This window comes from Rhinoraja longicauda, chromosome 2 (assembly GCF_053455715.1).
Source record: "Rhinoraja longicauda isolate Sanriku21f chromosome 2, sRhiLon1.1, whole genome shotgun sequence".
In the NCBI taxonomy this organism is placed as follows: Eukaryota; Metazoa; Chordata; class Chondrichthyes; order Rajiformes; family Arhynchobatidae; genus Rhinoraja; species Rhinoraja longicauda.
In genome coordinates, this window is record NC_135954.1 from 111,176,273 (window position 1) to 111,201,536 (window position 25,264).

General features: G+C 49.6%; 2 protein-coding genes across 4 annotated transcripts in view; one reads left to right on the forward strand and one right to left on the reverse strand.

The window, feature by feature from the left end:
* The window catches only part of LOC144608247 (uncharacterized), a 33,125-nt gene extending 10,561 nt beyond the window's left edge, over nt 1-22,564 (forward strand). For 2 of the 3 annotated variants that reach the window (XM_078425845.1, XM_078425851.1), the window contains 2 exons: nt 7,712-8,114; nt 21,886-22,564. In XM_078425845.1, coding sequence (XP_078281971.1) covers nt 8,034-8,114; nt 21,886-22,128 — 324 coding nt within the window. In that variant the 5' untranslated portion in view covers nt 7,712-8,033 and the 3' untranslated portion in view covers nt 22,129-22,564. The remainder of the gene's footprint in view (nt 1-7,711; nt 8,115-21,885) is intronic. The other variant, XR_013549184.1, reaches the window with a different exon arrangement.
* LOC144610968 (cation channel sperm-associated auxiliary subunit TMEM249-like) lies at nt 13,036-21,876 on the reverse strand. Its single transcript, XM_078430018.1, has 5 exons — nt 21,774-21,876; nt 19,446-19,546; nt 17,304-17,496; nt 15,890-15,981; nt 13,036-13,143 (listed from the first exon to the last, which is right to left on the reverse strand). The coding sequence occupies exons 1-5, from the start codon at nt 21,874-21,876 to the stop codon at nt 13,036-13,038; spliced, it is 597 nt and encodes a 198-aa protein (XP_078286144.1).
* Nucleotides 22,565-25,264: the final 2,700 nt, after the last annotated feature.

Genomic DNA, 25,264 nt, shown 5'->3' on the forward strand with positions numbered 1-25,264 from the left:
TTAAACTTTCAAATGTGAATAACTTAAAAAATATAACACCGATTTCAATGAAACTTCTTCCATTAGCACCAAAGGGACGACGGTGAGTAAGGTGGGCCTGAAATTGTTGCGCTATCGTGTACCATTTTGGCTGCAGTTCAGGAACAAACAAACAAACAAACGAGAGTTTTAGTATTTAGATGAGAGGCAGAGATAGTGTAGACAGATTGAACTTTGTTTCCCCCAGGGTGGAAATGCCAAAGACTAGAGGGCTTCAAAGTGAAAGGACGTGTGAGGGTCAAATATTTTACACAGAGCATGGTGGGTGCCTAGAACATGATGCTAGCTGGAAAGTTGGTGGAGAAGCACCAGAGTGGTGTTTAATAAGCTTTTAGATGGGCACACGGATATATCATGGAGTAGAGGGATTTGGATCACGTGCAGGCAGATGAGATTAATCTAGCTTGGCATCAATAGACAATAGACAATAGGTGCAGGAGGAGGCCATTCGGCCCTTCGAGCCATTACCGCCATACAATGTAATCATGGCTGATCATTCTCAATCATTACCCCGTTCCTGCCTTATCCCCATACCCCCTGACTCCGCTATCCTTAAGAGCTCTATCTAGCTCTCTCTTGAATGCACTCAGAGAATTGGCCTCCACTGCCTTCTGAGGCAGAGAATTCCACAGATTCACAACTCTCTGACTGAAAAAGTTTTTCCTCATCTCCGTTCTAAATGGCCTACCCCTTATTCTTAAACTGTGGCCCCTGGTTCTGGACTCCCCCAACAATGGGAACATGTTTCCTGCCTCTAATGTGTCCAACCCCTTAATAATCTTATACGTTTCCATAAGATCTCCTCTCATCCTTCTAAATTCCAGTGTATACAAGCCTAGTCGCTCCAGTCTTTCAACATATAACAGTCCCGCCATTCCGGGAATTAACCTAGTAAACCTATGCTGCACGCCCTCAATAGCAAGAATATCCTTCCTCAAATTTGGAGACCAGAACTGCACACAGTACTCCAGGTGCGGTCTCACTAGGGCCCTATCATGTTCAGCACGGGCACTGTGGGCCGATGGGCCTGTTGCTGCACTGTGCTGTTCGATGTAGATGTTCGCCAGGTTTGGAGCCCTTGTTATAAGGAGATTGGATGGGCTGGGACTGTTTTCCCTGGAGCGCGGAGGTGACGTGAAAGAGTTGTATAAAATCTTATAGAAATGTAAAAAAATTATAAAAGGACTGGACAAGCTGGATGCAGAAAAAATGTTCCCAATGTTGGGGGAGTCCAGAACCAGGGGCCACAGTCTAAAAATAAAGGGGAAGCCATTTAAAACTGAGGTGAGAAGAAACTTTTTCACCCAGAGAGTTGTGAATTTGTGGAATTCTCTGCCACAGAGGGCAGTGGAGGCCGATTCGCTGGATGAATTTAAAAGAGAGTTAGATAGAGCTCTAGGGGCTAGCGGAATCAAGGGGTATGGGGAGAAGGCAAGAACGGGTTACTGATTGTGGATGATCAGCCATGATCACAGTGAATGGCGGTGCTGGCTCGAAGGGCCGAATGGCCTCCTCCTGCACCCATTTTCTATGTTTCTATGTTTCTATGAATAGATATGGTGAATCTTTAGAGTGATTTCCCCAAATGGAAGGGCATGAATTTAAGGTGAGCTGGGGAAAGATTTAAAGGGGATCTGAAGGGGAGGACCCCACACAGAGGGTCATGAATACATGGAGTGAGCTGCCAGTCAAAATGGTTGGGGCAGATACAAGAACAACATTTAAGACACGTAGACAGGTGCATGGATAGGAAAGATTTATGGGTCATGAATTTTATTTATATAGCACTTTTCATGCAATTGAGTGAAGCCCAAAGTGCTTTCCACAAAAACAATCACATGTCTAAACAAAAATACAATTTAAAACAGTAAAGACATAGGTTGTTAACAGCATACAAACCACAGATTTATGTAACAATACTAGACCAAGTGGACCCTTTGGGCCCAAGCCTCTCCTGCATTGGTGCAGCACCCTCTCCTCCCAACCTCCCCCCACCCCCCCCCCTCTCCCCCTCCCTCACCTCCCCTCCCCCTCCCTCCCTCCTCCCCCTCCCTCCCTCCCTCTCCCCCTCCCTCCACCCCACTCCCTCCCTCCCTTCCCTCCCCCTTCCTCCCTCCCTCACCTCCCCTCCCCTTCCCCTCCCCCTTCCTCCCTCCCTCACCTCCCCTCCCCTTCCCCTCCCCCTTCCTCCCTCCCTCACCTCCCCTCCCCTTCCCCTCCCCCTTCCTCCCTCACCTCCCCTCCCCTTCCCCTCCCCCTACTCTATCCCCCTCAATCCCCCTTATACTCCCTCCTCCCCCCTCCCTCCATCTCCCCTCCCTCCTCCCCCCTCCCTCCATCTCCCCCTCCCTCCACCCCATTCCCTCCCTCCCTCCCTCCCCCCCCTCCCTAGGAGATAGATTTAAACTTTAATATGTGAATAACTTTAAAATGATAACACCTATTTCAATGAAACTTCTTCCATTAGCACCAAAGGGACGACGGTGAGTAAGTTGGGCCTAAAATGGTCGCGCTATCGTGTACCGTTTTGACTGTAGTTCAGGAACAAACAAACAAACAAACAAACGAGAGTTTTAGTATCTAGATAGAATGTCAAATGTAAAATTGAGAGTGTAAAAAGACAAACGAAGTAAATCAGTTAAAAAAGGTTGATTAAAAAAGATAAGTTTTAACTGCCGTTTGAAAATGTCAGGCAGACACAAAATGCTGGAGTAACTCAGCGGGTCAGGCAGCATCTCAGGAGAGAAGGAATGGGTGACGTTTCAGGTCGAGACCCTTCTTCAGACTGATGTCAGGGGAGGGGGGGGGACAAAGATAGGATGTAGTTGGAGACAGGAAGACTAGTGGGAGAACTGGGAAGGGAGGGGGGATGGAGAGAGAGGGAAAGCAGGGACTATCTGAAGTTAGAGAAGTCAATGTTCATACCGCTGGGGTGTAAACTACCCAAGCGAAATATGAGGTGCTGTTCCTCCAATTTGCGCTGGGCCTCACTCTGACAATGGAGGAGGCCCAGGACAGAAAGGTCAGATTGGGAATGGGAGGGGGAGTTGAAGTGCTGAGCCACCGGGAGATCAGGTTGGTTAAAGCAGACTGAGCGGAGGTGTTGAGCGAAACGATCGCCGAGCCTGCGCTTGGTCTCTCCGATGTAGAGAAGTTGACATCTGGAACAGCGGATACAGTAGATGAGGTTGGAGGGGGTGCAGGTGAACCTCTGCCTCACCTGGAAAGACTGTTTGGGTCCTTGGATGGAGTCGAGGGGGGAGGTAAAGGGACAGGTGTTGCATCTTCTGCAGTTGCAGGGGAAAGTGCCTGGGGAGGGTGGGCGTCTCTCATGGCCCTGGGTAGGGTATTCCACAGCTTGAGGCCTAGTTGCAAAAGGCTACTTCATCAATTTTGTTATTGGTGAAGCATCAGCAGACCTGAGCGCTCGAGTAGGGGCATACGGAAGGAGGGACTCTGTAAGAAATGCTGCTCCTAAGCCATTTAGAGCTTTGTAGACAAGAAGGAGGACTTCATAGTCTATCCTTGATCTTACAGGGAGCCAATGAAGGGAGAATAATACTGAGGTGATGTGTTCCCTTTTCTGGGTGTTTGTTAAAAGCATTTCGAATGAGCTGTAACCTGTTGGTGGAATTTTGAAGGCAAATAAGGCATTACAGTAATCAAGTCTGCTTGACATGAAAGCATGTATGAGTTTCTTACAGTCATGTTGAGTTAAGAAAGGCCATACTTTAGCAAGATTCAAGAGAGATTCAAGACGAAATTTAGTCACTCACAGTCCAATAATAAATGCAATAAAACAAGCTAATTACACAACCCCAACCAACATACAAAAAAAAGAAACATCCATCACAGTGAGTCTCCTCCAGTCCCTTCCTCACTGTGATGGAAGGCCACAATGTCTTTTCTCTTCCCCTGCCGTCTTCTCCCGCGGTCAGGCTGGTGTCATTGCCACCTTCCAGGCCGCGCCGGGTGGTGAAAGGTCCGCAGCGGGCCGACCCAAGCCCCGCATCCCGGGGCGGGCGAAGACGCTGCCGCTGCCGCTGTTGCTGCACGTCGGGGCGGTCGTGGCTCCCGACACCGAAGCCCCCGCCGAGCAGAGAAAAATCCCGCGGCCTATTTCAGGCCGTGCCGGACGGTGAAATGTCCACAGCGGGCCCTGCGATCCGGGGCGGGTGAACACGCTGCCGCTGCCGGAGCTCCCGATGTCGGCATCCACACGGCCCGAGCCTAAGGCGAGTCGCAGCCGCTCCCGCAGCCTCCGAGGACGGCCGGCTCCGCTGATGGTGAGTCCGGTCCACGGGCTCTGCGAACCGGAGCCCTGGAGGCCGCCAGCTCCAGGAGTTGGGCCGATGGTAGGCCGCAGCAGGAACGGAGACAACACCCAGAAAACAAAGGTCGGGTCTCCGTTCGGAAGGGACACATATTTACAATTTTACAGTTCCCCCCTCCCTTCACACCCACACATAGTACACAAACACAAAAACACCACATCACATCTACAACTAAGACCAAAAAACAACAAAAACACAAAGACAAATGGACCGCAGGTATGCCGCAGCTGCTATGGCAGCGTCACCGCAATATGTCTGAGGCGATAGAAAGCACACTTTGTTACCTTATTTATGTGAGATTTAAAATGAAGATCATTGTCACTTATTGGCCCCCAGGCTTGTGACGTCTTGTTTGACATCGGCAGTCACATTTCCCAGTTTACAGAGTAACATCTCATCTCTTTCCAAAAAGATGTCATTTTGATTCAGAATGTGTTGTATTTGGTTGAATATAAACTTTCTCCAGAACCTTGCTGCAAGGGTAGATTTTGATACGGGTGTATAATTACTCAGTAGCCCTCTGTCTAGATTTAGATTTTTAGATTTAGAGATACAAAGAGAAGTTTTGATCCAAATAACACAATTCCTGCCTTGCCATCATTGAGTTAAAATAAGTTGGCATTCATCCATTTTTTCAAAATGGAAAATAGGCAGGAGGTCAAAGAACTTAAGGCATTTGCATCAGCTGGATCGACAGAGAACTATAACTGAGTGTCATCGGCATAACTTCGAAACTTTAGCCTTAGAGGGAGTACAGAGAAGGTTCACCAGATTGATCCCTGGGATGGCAGGACTTTCATATGAAGAAAGACTGGATAGACTGGGCTTGTACTCGCTGGAATTTAGAAGACTGAGAGGGGATCTTATAGAAACATACAAAATTCTTAAGGGGTTGGAGAGGCTAGATGCGGGAAGATTGTTCCCGATGTTGGGGAAGTCCAGAACAAGGGGTCACAGCTTAAGAATAAGGGGGAAGTCTTTTAGGACCGAGATGAGAAAGTTTTTTTTCACACAGAGAGTAGTGAATCTGTGGAATTCTCTGCCACAGAAGGTAGTTGAGGCCAGTTCATTGGCTATATTTAAGAGGGAGTTAGATGTGGCCCTTGTGGCTAAAGGGATCAGGGGGTATGGAGAGAAGGCAGGTACAGGATACTGAGTTGGATGATCAGCCATGATCACATTGAATGGCGGTGCAGGCTTGAAGGGCCGAATGGCCTACTCCTGCACCTACTTTCTATGTTTCTATGTTTACACGACGCTGCTCCAGTCGAGGTTTGGAGCAAGCAGCCAACAACCAGGATGCATCACCCAATGTCAGCCATGACCGAGGGGGGGGGGGGGGCCTTCGATCTATTGCCTGATCTGGCAGGCCGACCCAGTTGTCTAGGCGGTCTACAAGAATACCGCAGGAAAATAACTGCAGATGCTGGTACAAATCGAAGGTATCACAAAATGGTGGCGTGACCCAGCCATTCCTTCTCACCAGAGATGCTGCCTGACCCGCTGAGTTACTCCAGCATTTTGTGATACCTATAAGAATACTGCGATCTCCGGTGTCAAAAGCTGCTGTGAGGCCTAAGAGGACCAGCACTGGGACTTTGAGACTTTGTCCTCGTCAGTGTGAACTCTAAGGTCACTGACTATTCTTATCAGGGCAGTCTCAGTGCTGTAATTTGCTCTGTAGCCAAATTGAAATTTCTCTAAGATGTCATTTTGATTCAGAACGAGCTAGGGTAGATTTTGATACGGGTCTATAATTACTCAGTAGCCCTCTTTCAAGATTTAGATTTTTAGATTTAGAGATACAGCGCGGAAACAGGCCCTTCGGCCCACCGGGTCCGCGCCGCCCAGCGATCCCCGCACATTAACACTATCCTACTCACACTAGGGACAATTTTTACATTTTACCCAGCCAATTAACCTACAAACCTGCACGTCTTTGGAGTGTGGGAGGAAACCGAAGATCTCGGAGAAAACCCACGCAGGTCACGGGGAGAACGTACAAACTCCGTACAGACGGTGCCCGTAGTCAGGATCGAACCTGAGTCTCCGGCACTGCATTCGCTGTAAGGCGGCAACTCTACCGCTGCGCCACCGTGCCGCCATTTTGGTTTCTTTAACAGAGGCTTTACGACAGTGGTTTTAAAAGTATCTGGGAAAGTTCCAGTCTCAGGGGAGGTGCTTATAATTGTAAGAACAAAACTGGACAAACTGTTAAAAACATTCTTTAAAAACTTCGCAGGAACGGCGTCGAAATGGCAGGGCGTGGATTTGCTCTCAGCCGCATTTTTGCAAAGTGCTGAGGTAGAAATACTTGTGAAACTGCTCGTTCTTTGCCTGCGTCTGACACGGTCGGCAGAAGAGGACAGTGGAATCTAAAGGGATACCGGCTCTGATAATCGGCAAAAGAGCTCTCATTTTCCAGCAGAGGCTCGGCTTAAAAAATAGACAATAGACAATAGACAATAGGTGCAGGAGGAGGCCATTCGGCCCTTCGAGCCAGCACCGCCATTCAATGTGATCATGGCTGATCATTCTCAATCAGTACCCCGTTCCTGCCTTCTCCCCATACCCCCTGACTCCGCTATCCTTAAGAGCTCTATCTAGCTCTCTCTTGAATGCATTCCGAGAATTGGCCTCCACTGCCTTCTGAGGCAGAGAATTCCACAGATTCACAACTCTCTGACTGAGAGTTTTTCCTCATCTCAGTTCTAAATCAGGGGTTGAAGGAGAGTTTAATAATCTGTCAATGGTGGAGAACAAGAATCTTACTATTTCCTCCACTTTCTGCTGATAATTTGAGAAAAATGGGTCTTCCTTGCAGATCTTACAGGGTTATTACAAGCTGCAATGGTTTCTTCATAGATGCCAAGATGTACTTCTAGTCCTGCTTTTCTCCACTTTCTTTCGGCTACTCTACATGATTTTCTTAAACGTATGCACATAGAAACATAGAAACATACTACCGTTCGGCCTTTCGAGCCAGCACCGCCATTCATTGTGATCATGCATGATCATCCACAATCAGTAACCCGTGCCCAACTTCTCCCCATATCCCTTGATCCCACTAGCCCCTAGAGCTCTATCTAACTCTCTCTTAAATTCATCCAGTGATTTGGCCTCCACTGCCCTCTGTGGCAGAGAATTCCACAAATTCACAACTCTCTGGGTGAAAAAGTTCCTTCTCACCTCAGTTTTAAATGGCCTCCCCTTTATTCTAAGACTGTGTCCCCTGGTTCTGGACTCCCCCAACGTTGGGAACATTTTCCCTGCATCCAGCTTGTCCAGTCCTTTTATAATTTTATATGTCTCTATTACTGTCACAATTGTTTCGTTAGGTTGCTGTTGTCAGGTTGTTGTGGTTGCAGGCCGCGCCGGACGGTCCGCAGCGGCCCGAGCCTAAGGCGAGTCGCAGCCGCTCCCGCAGCCTCCGAAGACGGCCGGCTCCGCCGATGATAAGTCCGATCCAGGGCGGGCGAACACGCTGCTGCTGCCACTGTTGCTGCACGTCGGGGCGGTCGTGGCTCCCGACATTGAAGCCCCCGCCCAGCAGAGAAATATCCCGCGGCCTATTTTAGGCCGCGCCGGACGGTGAAATGTCCGCGACCGAAGCCCCGCGATCCGGGGCGGGCGAACACGCTGCCGCTGCCGGAGCTCCCGATGTCGGCATCCACGCGCCCCGAGCCTAAGGCGAGTCGCAGCCGCTCCCGCAGCCTCCGAAGATGGCCGGCTCCGGTGATGGTAAGTCTGATCCGCGGGCTCTGCGAACCAGAGCCCTGGAGTCAGCCCAGGGCCCAGGAGTTGGGCCGATGGTAGGCCGCAGCAGGAACGGAGACAACACCCAGAAAACAAAGGTCGGGTCTCCGTTCGGAAGGGACACATATTTACAATTTTACAGTTCCCCCCTCCCCCCCCCCCACACCCACACACCCACACATAGTACACAAACACAAAAACACAACATCACATCGACACTTGCACTTTATTCTGTCTTAAAACTGTTACAATTTGTTTCGTTGGGTTGTTGTTGTTTAAATTAATACTGACTAGCTAATTAAATTATTGCATCGTATGGGAGGCGCATTCCCAATCTCGTTGTACCCCTGTACAATGACAATAAAGATATATTGTATTGTGTTGTATTGTATTGTATTGTAAGATCCCCTCTCATCCTTTTAAACTCCAGTGAATACAAGCCTAGCCTTTTCAATCTTTCCTCATATGACAGTCCCGCCATCCCAGAGATCAATTTCGTGAACCTACGCTGCACTGCCTCAATTACAAGGATGTCCGAAACTGTACACAATACTCCAGATGTGACAGAGTTGTTTAACCATGGGAATGTTTAAACCCTTACTTTCCTTTTAACCTTGAGAGGTGCAACTTCATCAAGCGTCGTACTGTTAGAAACTTTGATCATTTCATCAATGGAATCTCCCTGGGTGAGAGGAGCGAATGTACTGACAAGCTCAGAAAATTTGAGTTCTACTGCTGGATCTAAAAAGTGCCTTTTACAGTCAGACTCCAAGGGGTGCCGAAACAGCTTTAAAAACACATCAAAAAACACACACAGTAATGGCCTGAAACAGTAAAATCAGACACCAGGATGTTATCAGTTTTTAACCCTGGGGATATCACCAGGCCCAGTGTGTTTCCATGTTTGGGAGTGGCCTCATTTACAGGTCGAGTCAAGTCGAGGGGTGTCAAGTAAGCTCAGAAAAGGACTAAGCCAGGGTGCTCTCCAGATCTTCCAACCTACCTTGTGGCAGCCCTTGCACAGTTTTTTAATCTGCACTTTCTCTGTAACAGTAACACTATAACACCGTAACTCTGCACTCTGGTATTGTTCTCTGTGCACTACCCATTGCACCTGTGTACGGTGTGATTTGACTGGATAACAGGCGCACAAACTTCTCACTGTACCTCAGTGCACGTGACAATAATATCAGCAGTTGGGCAAGCGTCAGTGGAGTGAAACCACTGTGGTAGCTCAGTGCAGGGGGCTACCCCAGACGTGATGGGCCGAATGGCTTCCTCTTGTGCATTAAAGGGAACAACGGATAGGAGAGGAGCTTGCTTGGCTTCACTGAGTAAGACCCAAACTCTTGCTCTCTTTCTTGATAAAAAGAGACAAAATGCTATAGACAATAGACAATAGGTGCAGGAGGAGGCCATTCGGCCCATCGAGCCAGCTCCGCCATTCAATGTATTCATGGCTGATCATTCTCAATCAGTACCCCGTTCCTGCCTTCTCCCCATACCCCCTGACTCCGCTATCCTTAAGAGCTCTATCTAGCTCGCTCTTGAATGCATTCAGAGAATTGGCCTCCACTGCCTTCTGAGGCAGAGAATTCCACAGATTCACAACTCTCTGACTGAAATTTTTTTTCCTCATCTCAGTTCTAAATGGCCTACCCCTTATTCTTAAACTGTGGCCCCTGGTTCTGGACTCCCCCAACATTGGGAACATGTTTCCTGTCTCTAACGTGTCCAACCCTTTAATAATCTTATATGTTTCGATAAGATCCCCACTCATCCTTCTAAATTCCAGAGTATACAAGCCCAGTTGCTCCGGTCTTTCAACATATGACAGTCCCGCCATTCCGGGAATTAACCTAATAAACCTACGCTGCACGCCCTTAATAGCAAGAATGTCCTTCCTCAAATTTGGAGACCAAAACTGCACACAGTACTCCAGGTGCGGTCTCACCAGGGCCCTGTACAACTGCAGAAGGACCTCTTTGCTCCTATACTCAACTCCTCTTGTTATGAAGGCCAACATTCCATTGGCTTTCTTCACTGCCTGCTGTACCTGCATGCTTCCTTTCAGTGACTGATGCACTAGGATGCTGGAGTAACTCAGGCAGCATCCCTGGAGAATATATGGATAGTCACCAATCAAGGTCAAAAGACTGTGAGATAAAGAGACTTTAGTTTTAGTCTAGCGAGAGACACAACGTGGAAACTGGCCCCTTCAGGATAGGCCCTGCCTATTTAAGGCAGAGATGGATAGAGTCATAGAGCCATGGATTCATAGAGTGATACAGTGTGGAAACAGGCCCTTCGGCCCAACTCGCCCACACCGGCCAACATGTCCCAGCTACACTACTCCCACTTGCCTGCGTTTGGTCCATAACCCTCCAAACCTGTCCTATCCATGTACCTGTCCAACTGTTTCTTAAACAATGGGATAGTCCCAGCCTCAACTACCTCCTCTGGCAGATTGTTCCATATATCCAGCTTGTTCTATCTATCCAGATAGATAGATTATTGATTAGTAAAGATATCAGAGGTTACGGGGAAAAGGCGGGAGAATGGGGTTAGGAGGGAGAGATAGATCGGCCATGATTGAATGGAGGAGTAGACTTGATGGGCTGAATGGCCTAATTCTCTCCCATCACTTATGGTCACTTAGGACCCTTTGTCAGACTGATTGTGGTGGGGGTGGGAGAAGCAAGCTGGGAGGGAGGGTGGGAGGAGGAGCAGGCCAAAGCCAGGCAGATAATGGGTGGATATGTGCCGGAGGAGGGGGGGCGGATAGGCTGATGTTTTGACGGAGGCCAGAAATGAAAAGACTAAAGACTTTTGGGGCGGTCACGGTGGTGCAGCGGTAGAGTTGCTGCCTTACAGCGAATGCAGCGCCGGAGACCCGGGTTCGATCCTGACTACGGGTGCTGTCTGTACGGAGTTTGTACGCTCTCCCCGTGACCTGCGTGGGTTTTCTCCGCGATCTTCAGTTTCCTCCCACACTCCAAAGACGTACAGGTTTGTAGGTTAATTGGCTGGGTAAATGTAAAAGGATTGTCCCTATCTGGTGTGGGTATAGTGTTAATGTGCGGGGATCGCTGGTCGGTGCGGACCAGGTAGGTCGAAGGGCCTGTTTCTGCGCTGTATCGCTAAACTAAACTAAACTAAACTAAACTTGAGAAGAGGATAGAAGAGGTGCGAATTGTTAGGCCCGAGAAAATAATGTCGGTGAAAGGAGAGGGGGAGGGAAGTGATTGGTGGAGGTCTAGGTGGGGGATGGGGAAGGAGGGGTTGCAGGTTAGTTATCTAAAATCGAAGAATTCAATGTCCACCTAAAATTGGAGCATTCACTGTTTTCTCTTCATCCTGTCTTTCTCGGTAGCTGATCCCGTCCAGTGGAAGTAGGGGTTGCCAACTATCTCACTCCCAACTACGGGACACGGTGATGTCACTGCCCCGCGCCCCACATGACCTCACCTAGCCAGCAGCCACGTGCTCCCGCTCCACCAATGGCGGCCGCCTGGGCCGGGAGGCGGGTTGCTATGCAACCCCCGTCAGGCGGCACCCGGGCCTGCACTGTCCGGACCTAAAATGTTGGAAACCTAGAGTGTCAGGACCTAAACTGTCGGGACCTACAGTGTCCGGGCCTACAGTGTCGGGACCTACAGTGTGGGGGCCTACAGCGTCCAGGCCTACAGTGACCCCCAGGCCTAATACGGGACAAGGGCGATCCCTTACAGGATAAACCAATTTAGCCCAAAATACGGGATGTCCCGGCTAATACGGGACAGTTGGCAACCGTAAGTGTAAGTAATGCATCAAAGCAAAAACCAAATTACTGGAGAAACTCAACAGGCCAGGCAGTATCTGTGGAGGGAAATGGACAGACAACATCCATTAAAGCTGCCTATCCACTCCCATCCACAGATGCTGTCTGACCCATTGAGTTCGTCTAGCTGTTTGGTATCTGCTCGAGATGACAGCATCTGTGGGCTCTTGTGTTTCTGAGGAATAGACAATAGACAATAGGTGCAGGAGGAGGCCATTCAGCCCTTCGAGCCTGTACGCACCGCCATTCAATGTGATCATGGCTGATCATTCTCAATCAGTACCCCGTTCCTGCCTTCTCCCCATACCCCCTGACTCCGCTATCCTTAAGGAACGCATTCAGAGAATTGGCCTCCACTGCCTTCTGAGGCAGAGAATTCCACAGATTCACAACTCTCTGACTGAAAAGGTTTTTCCTCATCTCCGTTCTAAATGGCTTACCCCTTATTCTTAAACTGTGGCCCCTGGTTCTGGACTCCCCCAACATTGGGAACATGTTTCCTGCCTCTAACGTGTCCAACCCCTTAATAATCTTATACGTTTCGATAAGATCCCCTCTCATCCTTCTAAATTCCAGTGTATACAAACCTAGTCGCTCCAGTCTTTCAACATCCGACAGTCCTGCCATTCCGGGAATTAACCTAGTAAACCTACGCTGCACGCCCTCAATAGCAAATGTGCCGCCTTTTCACTGAAATGCTGTGACTTTGCCTCCGAGCCAGTGCTATTTTTGTAGATGAAAAAGCGCTCGTGCACATAAAAAAATTAAAAATAAATTTACGTTTATCAACAGTTTATTTCCATCAATATACTCCCTCACGTTTCAACTTCTAACTGAATAAGCGAATTAGTGAAAAAAGTGTGAAATCAACTTTATGGTTTCAGTGAAAAGTAAAGTCAAGAAAATCTTGTTTTGAAATACTTGTTTGTGGAGAGGTGACAAGTTGGGCAAATGGTCCCAAATAAATGGGCACTGCTCCAAAGTGTGGAACAGATGCCCCTGGAGTGGAGTTCAGGAACTGCAAGAGGGTGATGCGGGGGTGAGGTACTGGTCGAAACACACCGTACGGCGGCCCTAGATACGATCCTAGATACCTGACCAGTGCCTAATAACGTGCCTGGGCGATACATCGTCGCAGTCAAAGTAGTTCAGGTTCAACTTGGTAGCCAGTCTCATTCCCAGCTTCTCAAGCTTCTGAAAAGGAAATCGAGAGCCGAGAGTGTTTGATTGTCAGATGCACTGGGAATGGAGCAATTGAACTCATTACAGACACACAGTGCTGGAGTAACTCAGCGGGACAGGCAGCATCTCTGCACTCAGTCTGATGAAGGGTCTCGATCCGAAACGTCACCCATTCCTTCTCTCCAGAGATGCTGCCTGTCCCACTGAGTTACTCTTGCATTGTCTGTCTATCTTTGGTTTAACCGTTCATTAATACACAATTAAACCCATTAGTCCCACTACCCCGCCCTCTTTCCCCTTCCCCCTCCACCCCCCCCCCACCCATCCCCTTCTACCTACACCCCTCCCTCTGGCTTTACGTTTCATTCCTCTATTCTTATGTGGCACAGAGACACAGTGGTAGAGCTGCGGCCTCACAGTGCCAGAGACCCGGGTTTAGATTTAGAGATACAGCACAGAAACAGGCCCTTCGGCCCACCGAGTCCGCGCCGCCCAGCGATCCCCACACATTAACACTATCCTACACACACTAGGGACAATTTTTACATTTGCCCAGCCAATTAACCTACAAACCTGCACGTCTTTGGAGTGTGGGAGGAAACCGAAGATCTCGGAGAAAACCCACGCAGGTCACGGGGAGAACGTACAAACTCCGTACAGACGGCACCCGTATTCAGGATCGTACCTGAGCCTCCTGCGCTGCATTCGCTGTAAGGCAGCAACTCTACCGCTGCGCCACTGTGCCGCCCGGTTCAATCCTGACTTTGGCCGCTGTCTGTGCGGAGTTTGCACGTTCTCCGTGACCGCAGGAGTTTTCTCCGGGTGCTCCGGTTTCCTCCCACATCCCAAAAAAGTGCGGGTTTATTGGTTACTTGGCCTCTAAATTGCCCCTGTCATATGTACTGGGATAACTAGTGTGAACGGGTGATTGTAGGTCGGCGTGGACTCGGTGGGCCGAAGGGCCCGTTTCCACGCTGTGTCTCTAACTCAGTCCGCCTTAACCAACCTGATCTCCCGGTGGCTGAGCACTTCAACTCCCCCTCCCACTCCCAGTCTGACCTTTCTGTCATGGGCCTCCTCCAGTGCCATAGTGAGGCCCACCGGAAATTGGAGGAACAGCACCTCATATTTCGCCTGGGCAGCTTACAGTCAGCGGTATGAACATTGACTTCTCCAACTTTAGACAGTTCCTCTGTCCCTCTCTTCCCCTCCCCTTCCCAGTTCTCCCTCTATCTTCCTGTCTCCACCTATATCCTTCCTTTGTCCCGCCCCCCTGACATCAGTCTGAAGAAGGGTCTCAACCCGAAACGTCGCCCATTCCTTCTCTCCTGAGATGCTGCCTGACCCGCTGAGTTACTCCAGCATTTTGTGAATAAATACCTTCGATTTGTACCAGCATCTGCAGTTATTTTCTTAGACTAAAACTAAAGTCTTTTTATCTCACAATCTTTTGTCTCCTTTCCGTCTCTAACTTTTGTTCAAACCATCTGGTGATTAAACCTCACTCTGTGTACATCGCGAATTTACAGAAAACTCTGCTTTAAGTGTCGAATAGGTCAGGAGGACACATTATTGGCAACAATGCTGAATAGAAGATTCAACTGTCAGCTCCTCATGCCAGTTTACCCACTAAACAAAAATCAGATTCATTTGCCAGGTTTTGTCCACCCCCCACCTCTTTTCCAGCTTCTACCCACCCCGGTTTGAAGAAGGGTCCCAACCCGAAACGCCCCCTATCCGTGTTCTCCACAGAAGCTGCCTGGTCCGCTAAGTTACTCCAGCTCCGTTTTTTCTTGTAAACCGGCATCTGCAATGGAATTCTTACCTGCTGCTGGTTTATGGGAACGTTAACACGACAATACAACAAATAGGCAGGCACAAAGTGCTGGAGTAACTCAGCGGGACAGGCAGCGTCTCTGGAGAGAAGGAATGGGTGACGTTTCGGGTCCAGGCCCTTCTTCAGACCCATTCCTTCTCTCCAGAGATGCTGCCTGTCCCGCCGAGTTGCTCCAGCATTTTGCGTCTATCTCCGGTTTGAACCAGCACCTGCATTTCCTTCCTTCACAGTACGACAAATAGAGATACAATAATGAGTAATGCAATAAATTAATAATTTACGGGACAGTATTAGTGCAAGATGTGTAGTACAACCGAAACAAGTGTGTAAATGCAACCTGGACAAAGTCCATAGTGAGTCCCAGCTGCTGAGGTGGGGTTGTGGTTAGTGTTGTGCAGGGTGGGTTCAGGAGCCTGATGGTTGCAGGGCAGAAGCAGTCCTTGGACTTGGAGGTAATGGTTCTCATGCTCCTGCACTCTCTGCCCAATGACAGCAACGAGATGAGAGCGTGGCCATGGTAGAGTGGGTCTTTGATGACATTAGCTTCCCTCCTGCAGAGGTCTTAGATGGCGGGGAGGTCAGTACCCGTGATGGTCCGGGCGATGTACAGCATTTTCTGCAGGCTCCTTTCTCCTTGGGTTAACCTTGGTGATGGTCAGTATGGACTCGGTGGGCCAAAGGGGCCTGTTTCCACGCAATATCCCGGAGATATAATACCGCGTGTCTCAAAGACTCCAAAGACGTGCAGGTTTGTAGGTCAATTGACTGGGTAAATGTAAGAATTGTCCCTAGTGTGTACAGGATAGTGTTAATGTGCGGGGATCGCTGGTCGGCGCGGACCCGGTGGAGGTGCTGGCTCGAAGGGCCAAATGGCCCACTCCTGCACCTATTATTCTATGTCTCTACAAATACGAAGCTTACCTCCGAGTTCATGGTCAGCCCAATGCTGGTGAGATTGATCACTTCGATGTGTGGTCCATTCAGAATCAATCTGTAGTAGTACACTCCCTGACCTAGCGGAGAACGACAGAGAAAGAGCAGCATTACGTTCAGGAACCTGGTCGCTGTGGTACAGAGTGCGGGGAGACCACTCGGCCCATCGTGCCCCTCGGCCCCAAAGCTCAGGCACCCAACGTGGATCACAAGATGATGGCCGGCGGAAGGGGAAGGGAAAGTCTGATGGCTGGGAACATTCAATGAGTTCACCTAGCTGCTGCCTTGTTAGGCCAAACCCAATGTGGACTCTACCCCAACCACTGGTCCTCTCTCCCCCCCCTCCCCACACACACACACACACACACACACACACACACACACACACACACACGCACACCCTGTGGCTATCAAACTGTACAACTCCTCCCCCTTCTGTCATGGGCTAGACTGAGACTCCGAGAACTTCATTTTCCTCCCACACTCCAAAGACGTACTGGTTTGTAGGTTAATTGGCTTGGTGTAAGTGTAAATTGTCCCTAGTGGGTGTAGGATAGTGTTAATGTGCAGGGATCGCTGGTCGGTGTGGACCCGGTGGGCCGAAGGGCCTGCTTCAGCGCTGTATCTCTAAACTAAATTAAACTAAACAACTTTATTTATCCCAGGAGGGAAATTGGTCTGACACCAGTCATAACACACAAGGTACATGAAACATTAAATTAAAATGACGAGTGGAAAGTCCAGAATTGGGGATGTGCAAAGATTGGAGGGGGGGGGGGGGGAGGGGGGGGGGGAAGGGGTCAGTCTCAGTCTACCCCATGACAGAAGGGGGAGGAGTTGTACAGTTTGATAGCCACAGGGACGAAGGATCTCCTGTGGCGTTCTGTGCTGCATCTCGTTGGAACCAGTCTGTTGCTGAAGGTGTTCCTCAGGTTGACCCAGTGTGTCATGGAGGGGGTGAGCTGTGTCGTCCAGGATCTCCTGTGGTTTTCTGTACTGCAACACGGGTTGGGGGGGGGGGGGATGTTGTGATATTGCAAGGACTACTTTGTTGTATCACAAGGACTACTTTGTTTGCCTGTGTAGTAACGTGTATATAAGAGAATGAGGTGATTAGGTGGTCACTCTGGTTCCAGGTGGCCATGGAATAAACAGCCTGGATTTAAGCTCCAGCATTATATCCTTTTAAACAGGTGTACTTGTGGTCCGTTCAGAGTCATAACAAAGGTACAACAGATACCGGACCACGAAGTACAATGAGGGTGGGGTGGGGGTGCAGGGTGGATTTGCTTTTACAAAATGCCAGTATGGTCTGGATGGGCCGAATGGCCTCCTCCTTTGGCCAGTGGAATCCACAGGAGATCTTACTTCACTCACCATTTGTCTCCATTACTTCACTCACCGGTCTTCTGAGACTTCAGCCGGATGTAGATCTCCCCCAGAGGTCCCTTGTGCATGAGGTAGCGGTAGATGTAGAACTCGTACCTGTTCTCGATCAGGTCGATGATGAGGCTGCGCCGGCCGATGGATGTGATGATCAGCCAAACCCCCAGGAGGAAGATGAAGATGAAGATACCCGACAACTGGGTGCTGTCCTGACAACGAGACGGAGGGAATGTGCACGGAGGAACTGCAGATGCTGGTTCATACCGAAGTCGGACAAAAAGGGCTGGAGTAACTCCAGATACTGGGCGGCACGGTAGAGTTGCTGCCTTGCAGCGAACGCGGCGCCAGAGACCCCGTTTCCATCCCGACTACGGGCGCCATCTGTACGGAGTTTGTACGTTCCTCCCGTGACCTGCGTGGGTTTCCTCCGAGATCTTCGGTTTCCTCCCACACTCCACAGGTTTGTAGGGTAATTGGCTTGGTAAATGTAAAAATTGTCCCTAGTGTGTGTAGGATAGTGTTAGTGTGCGGGGATCGCTGGTCGGCGCGGACCCGGTGGGCCAAAGGGCCTGTTTCCGTGCTGTATCTCTAAACTAAACTAAACTAAACTAAACCAGTTAAAACCTTCACCGGAGTGAAGATTATCTACTTTGTTAAAGTGGGTGGTGAGTGCTAGTGATTAACCAAAGGATGATCTGGAGGACATGGATGACATTTCAAATTAACTTGAAGAGGAAATCTTTTTTCCAAAAATCACAATGCGTGGCTGGAACAGTTAATTGCCTGAAATTGGTGAACCCAGAAGCTGTAATGTGCCTGATCAGAAGACAAGGCTTGGGCTTGTCCAAAGATGTACAGGTATGTAGGTGCATTAAGGGTTTATACACTGACAACATATTTGACAGTTTTGATAACCTGTGCAGAAAATATGGCCTCCCACATAATCATTTCTTTAAATATCTTGAGATCCGCCACTTTGCCATGAAAAAATCTCCTTCTTTTCCTGATCTCCCGTCTGTCACAGGGTTGGATAAACTCACACTTACCTTTGCAAATAAAGGACTGATCCCTGCATTATATTCTCAATTGGTGTCTTTAGGGGATCAAAACCTGAACAAAATTAAAACTAGGTGGGAGGATGACTTTGGTATGAATCTGTCTGAGGAATGCTGGGCAGAAGCACTGAAAAGAGTCCATTCCTCGTCATCATGTGCAAGATTGGGGCTCACACAATTCAAAGTTTTACACAGGGTTCATTTAAGCAAAGCCAGGCTTGCCGACATCTATCCGGGGACAGACGCTGGCTGTGACAGGTGCTCTTTCTCTCCAGCCAATCTAGCTCACGCATTCTGGTCATGCCCCAAACTTGGTGACTACTGGACAGTGGTTTTTTAAAACCATCAGTGAAGTCCTTGGGGTGACAGTGAGGCTTTGCCCACTTGTAGCTGTATTCGGCGTAACAGATGGAACTTTGGGTTTAAATGCAAACCAATCTGACATCATTGCATTCACATCACTTTTGGCCCGTAGGAGAATCTTGCTGGTCTGGAAATCTACAACTCCTCCATCTGCTGCCGCTTGGCGAGAGGATGTAATGTTTTTTCTAAAACTAGAAAAGATCAAATTTACACTGAGGGGGGTCTGTGAAAAAGTTTTATTCAAAATGGGAACCTTTTCTGTCATACTTTGAGAATCTAAAAGAACTACCCACTGACTGAGGGCACTTCATATCATATCATATATATACAGCCGGAAACAGGCCTTTTCGGCCCTCCAAGTCCGTGCCGCCCAGTGATCCCCGTACATTAACACTATCCTACACCCACTAGGGACAATTTTTACATTTACCCAGCCAATTAACCTACATACCTGTACGTCTTTGGAGTGTGGGAGGAAACCGAAGATCTCGGAGAAAACCCACGCAGGTCACGGGGACAACGTACAAACTCCTTACAGTGCAGCACCCGTAGTCAGGATCGAACCTGAGTCTCCGGCGCTGCATTCGCTGTAAAGCAGCAACTCTACCGCTGCGCTACCGTGCCACTTGATTGGAGTGTGTGTAGGGTGGCGTTAGTGTGCGGGGTTCGCTGGTCAGCGCGGGCACGGTGGGCCGAAGGGCCTGTTTCCGCGCTGTATCTCTAAACTAAACTAAACTTACCGGGATCGATCTAAACAAGAAAATGGTGGATGTGCAGAAGGAAGCCGTCACCAGACATATTCCGATGGCTAAATTATTGTTCATGTAGTTGTGCTCGTAGACTGGACCGCAGCAGCAGCAGTGCGGAGAGATAGAGGGAGAGAAAAGTTAGAGACGCTGTTCATCCCTGGAGAAGACAAGCCACATGTAGCATCGGGTCCGAACAAAGGCCAGTTCACAGCAGGTAGTGCTGATACCGTGCCTTTCCCACCCCAACCTCCAGTGCCCCAGACCTAGGTCGGGTGGATGTGCGGAGAGGATATTTCCAATGGTGAGAGAGTCTAGGACCAGAGGGCAGAGCCGCAGAATAAAAGGACCTGCCTTTGGAATGGAGATGAGGAGGAATGTCTTTAGCCAGAGGCTGGTGAATCTGTGGAATTCATTGCCACAGACGGCTGTGGAGGCCAAGTCACTGGGTATTTTCGAAGCGCAGATTGATAGGTTCGTGATTAGTTCGGGCGTCAACGGTTATGGGGAGAAGGCAGGAGAATAAGGTTGAGAGGGAAAAATAGATCAGCCATGATCAAATGGCGGAGCGGACTTGATGGGCCGAATGGCCCAATTCTGCTCCTATGTCTTATGACCTTATGCTGTCAGTGTGGGATTTGCACGTTCTCCCTGTTTCCCCCATGGTACTCGATTTCCCCCCACTTACCAAACGGTGGGTTAATTGGCCGTTTGTGGTCACCCCAGGTGAGCGGGAGAATGTAGGGGGGGGGAACAAAGATGGGAATGGGAGACAGAAAAGGTGATAGGGAATCGAAAGGAGAACGGAAGGCTTTGCTCTGAGGGCCGGCACAGGGTCGAGGGGCTGGTTGGCAACTCATGATCACTCTCCGAGCACAGCTAGTTTGTGCCAGACTTCCCGTTTATGCAGATACAGAGCGAATTGCTCCAACACAACAATGGCCTGAGTGCAATTAAGGTCTCAAATCTCCAGGCCCAACTTTAATGAGAATCGCACTGTGCATCATCCATGGCTAGGGTTGCCAACTGTCCCGTATTAACCGGAACATCCCATATACTGGGGTAAATTGGTTTGTCCCGTACGTGACCGCCCTTGTCCCGTATTAGGCCCGGGGGGCGCTGTAGGACCGGACGCTGTAGGCCCGGACGCTGTAGGCCCGGACGCTGCAGGCCCGGACGCTGTAGGCCCGGACAGTGTAGGCCCGGACAGTGTAGGCCCGCACAGTGTAGGCCCGGATAGTGTAGGCACGGCGGCCGCTGTAGGCCCGGACAGTGTAGGCCCGGAGGGACACTGTATGACTGGACACTGTAGGCTCGGACACTGTAGGCCCGGACACTAACCGGGACATCCCATATACTGGGCTAAATTGGTTTGTCCCGTACGTGACCGCCCTTGTCCCGTATTAGGCCCGGGGGGGCGCTGTAGGCCCGGACGCTGTAGGCCCGGACGCTGTAGGCCCGGACGCTGTAGGCCCGGACAGTGTAGGCCCGGACAGTGTAGGCACAGAGACCGCTGCAGGCCCGGACAGTGTAGGCCCGGAGGCCTGGGCGTTGTCCGACGGAGGATGCGTAGCAATTCACCTCCCGGCCCGGGCGGCCGCAATTGGTGGAGCGGGAGCAGCCTGGACACCAGTGTCCGGGCCTACAGTGTCCGGGCCTACAGTGTCCAGGCCTACCAGTGTCCGGGCCTACCAGTGTCCGGGCCTACAGTGTCCAGGCCTACCAGTGTCCGGGCCTACCAGTGTCCGGGCCTACAGTGTCCGGGCCTACAGTGTCTGGGCATAAAGTGTCTGGGCCTACAGTGCCTGGGCCTACAGTGTCCGGGCATACAGTGTCCGGGCCTACAGTGTCCGGGCCTACAGTGTCTGGGCCTACAGTGTCCGGGCATACAGTGTCTGGGCCTACAGTGTCTGGGCCTACAGTGTCCGGGCCTACAGTGTCCGGGCCTACAGTGTCTGGGCATAAAGTGTCTGGGCCTACAGTGCCTGGGCCTACAGTGTCCGGGCATACAGTGTCCGGGCCTACAGTGTCCAGGCCTACAGTGTCCGAGCATACAATGTACGGGCCTACAGCGTAGTCCGGGCCTAATACCGGACAAGGGCGGTCCCGTATAGGACAAACCACTTTAGCCCAAATACGGGATGTCCCGGCTAATACGGGACAGTTGGCAACCCTATGTTTAAGATACCTTTGGATCGGCACATGGATATGCAGGATATGGATCACCTGCAGGCAGATAAGAATTGATCCTGGCTTAGTCTGCTGCACTGTGAACTGAAGGGCCCGTTCCTGTGCTGTACTGGTCTAGGTTCTACCACTCACCATGGGGTTGCCTGATTGTGAACGGAAAGTTCGGATTGTTTTTCAGCTTTTTGTGTAAGATGTCTTCTGCTGAATTCCAGATACTTTCCCACATGCTTAACATTCTCCACAGATTTGTCGTTATGACTGGCAGCACGGGAATGCAGACAGGCTGGACTGGAAGTTCTCCCTGCGGAGCGGGACCATGCCGGACGAGTTTCAGCAGCAGAGCAGCAATCCATATGTTTCAGTCAACGCATTTTCGTCCGCTCCTCGCCTTCCCTGGGAATCATCCTTCACGCCATTCTTTGCTTCAGAAACTTTCAGCGCAATTATTGCCCCTCGATGCTGCGAAAAAATTCACGATGAGAAATAATTAACAGGGTTTCGAAGGGTTGAATTGTTCGATGTCGTCCAGCCCGACATGTAGTTCGAGGTGTTGCGGCCTAAAAGGTTGCCGCGGAGACATTGCCCATGACTTAATAATCGGACTCCTATGATGCTCAGAGTTGAAAGATCTAGCTGGCTTGTTTTAGAATATAGAACAGTACAGCACAGGGACATGCCCTTCGGCCCACAATGCCCGTGCTGAAATGATGCCGTTAAATTAATCTCCCCTGCCTGCACGTCATCCATAACCCTCCATTCCCCAGCATGTCCATGTGCCTACCTAAAATCCTCTTTAAAACCCAATTATTATTTCTGTCAGCATCGTGTTCCAGGCATCCACCACCTTCTGTGTAAAAAACTTGCCCCATTTACACATTGCCGTGCTCACCTTAAAGCTATGGACAATAGAACAGAGACAATAGACAATAGACAATAGGTGCAGGAGGAGGCCATTCGGCCCTTCGAGCCAGCACTACCATTCAATGTGATCATGGCTGATCATTCTCAATCAGTACCCCGTTCCTGCCTTCTCCCCATACCCCCTGACTGCGCTATCCTTAAGAACTCTATCTAGCTCTATCTTGAAAGCATCCAGAGAATTGGCCTCCACTGCCTTCTGAGGCAGAGAATTCCACAGATTTACAACTCTCTGACTGAAAAAGTTTTTCCTCATCTCAGTTCTAAATGGCCTACCCCTTATTCTTAAACTGTGGCCCCTGATTCTGGACTCACCCAACATTGGGAACATGTTTCCTGCCTCTAACGTGTCCAACCCCTTAATAATCTCATACGTTTCGATAAGATCCCCTCTCACCCTTCTAAATTCCAGTGTATACAAGCCTAGCCGCTTCAGTCTTTCAACATACGACAGTCCCGCCATTCCGGGAATTAACCTAGTAAACCTACGCTGCACGCCCTCAATATCAAGAATATCCTTCCTCAAATTTGGAGACCAAAACTGCACACAGTACTCCAGGTGCGGTCTCACTAGGGCCCTGTACAACTGCAGAAGGACCTTTTTGCTCCTATACTCAACTCCTCTTGTTATGAAGACCAACATTCCATTGGCTTTCTTCACTGCCTGCTGTACCTGCATGCTTCCTTTCAGTGACTGATGCACTAGGACACCCAGATCTCGTTGTACGTCCCCTTTTCCTAACTTGACACCATTCAGATAATAATCTGCCTTCCTATTCTTACCACCAAAGTGGGTAACCTCACACTTATCCACATTAAACTGCATCTGCCATGCATCCGCCCACTCATACAACCTGTCCAAGTCACCCTGCAACCTCATAGCATCTTCCTCACAGTTCACACTGCCACTCAGCTTTGTATCATCTGCAAATTTACTAATGTTACTTTGAATCCCTTCATCCAAGTCATTAATGTTTATTGTAAATAGCTGCGGTACCAGCACCGAGCCTTGCGGTACCCCACTAGTCACTGCCTGCCATTCTGAAAGGGACCCATTTATCTCCACTCTTTGCTTTCTGTCTGCCTACCAATTTTCTATCCATGTCAGTACCCTACCCTAATACCATATGCTCTAATTTTGCCCACTAATCAGCAATGTGGGACCTTGTTGAAGGCTTTCTGAAAGTCGAAGTACACCACATCCACCGGCTCTCCCCATTCAATTTTCCTAGTTACATCCTCAAAAAATTCCAGAAGATTAGTCAAGCATGATTTCCCCTTCGTAAATCCATGCTGACTCGGAACGATCCTGTTACTGCTATCCAAATGCTCCGCAATTTTGTCTTTTATAATTGACTCCAGCATCTTCCCCACCACTGATGTCAGACTAACTGGTCTATAATTTCCCGTTTTCCCTCTCCCTCCTTCTTAAAAAGTGGGATAACTTTAGCTACCCTCCAATCCACAGGAACTGATCCTGAATCTATAGAACATTGGAAAATGATCAGCATTTTCACCTATCTCCTCTAATCTTTTATATTTATACCCTGGGAAAAAGGTTCTGACTGTCTGCCCTATCTATGCCTCTCAAAATGTGATGTACTTTAGTTTAGTGTGGTTTAGTTTAGAGATACAGCGTGGAAACAGGCCCTTTCGGCCCACCGGTTACGCGCCAACCAGCGTTCCATGCACATTAACACTATCCTACACACTCTAGGGACAATTTTTACATTTTACCAAGCCAATTAACCTACAAACCTGCACGTCTTTGGAGTGTGGGAGGAAACCGGAGATCTCAGAGAAAACCCCTGCAGGTCACAGGGAGAACGTGCAAACTCCATACAGACAGCACCCGTAGTCGGGATCGAACCCGGGTCTCAGGCGCTGCATTCACTGTAAGGCAGCAACTCTACTGCTGCACCACCAGCTTCTTTTAGGTTTTCCCTCAACCACCGACGTTCCAGAGAAAGGCGTACAAACTTGTTCAACCTCTCCTTGCGGTGAGACTGGAGGAACTGCTGGTGTAGTTCCAGCACTTTGTGGCTTTTGCTGATAAATGGATTTGTATAGATGGACACCTGAGTTCAACGCAGATATGGTGGGCCGAAGGGCCTGTTTCAATGCTGTTGATGTGAATTTTCAGCAGCCACAACAAATTACAGTAAACTAATGTTATAATGAGGTGAGAAAAAACATTTTCACCCAGAGAATTGTGAATCTGTGGGATTCTCTGCCACAGAGGGCAGTGGAGGCCAATTCTCTGGATTAATTTAAAAGAGAGTTGGATAGAGCTCTCGGGGCTAGCGGAATCAAGGGATATGGGGAGAAGGCAGGCACGGGTTACTGATTGTGGACGATCAGCCACGATCACAATGAATGGCGGTGCTGGCTCGAAGGGCCGAATGGCCTCCTCCTGCACCTATTTTCTGTGCAATTTGCTATGTAATCAAGCCATTTACTGTGTATAGGTACACGATAAGGGAATAACGTTTAGTGCAAGGTAAAGCCAGCAAAGTCCGATCACAGATAGCCCGAGGGTCTCCAATGAGGTGGATGTTAGTTCAGCACCGCTCTCCAGCAGTAGGTCCGGTCGGAAGTGGCTGGGGAGGCGGTGCTGTCTGCGGGTGGCATCCGTCCGCACTACGGCCTGGTGCTGAAGGTCAGTAGGTCCGTCTGCTAGTCTGGAAATCCGTTCTAAAGAGGTG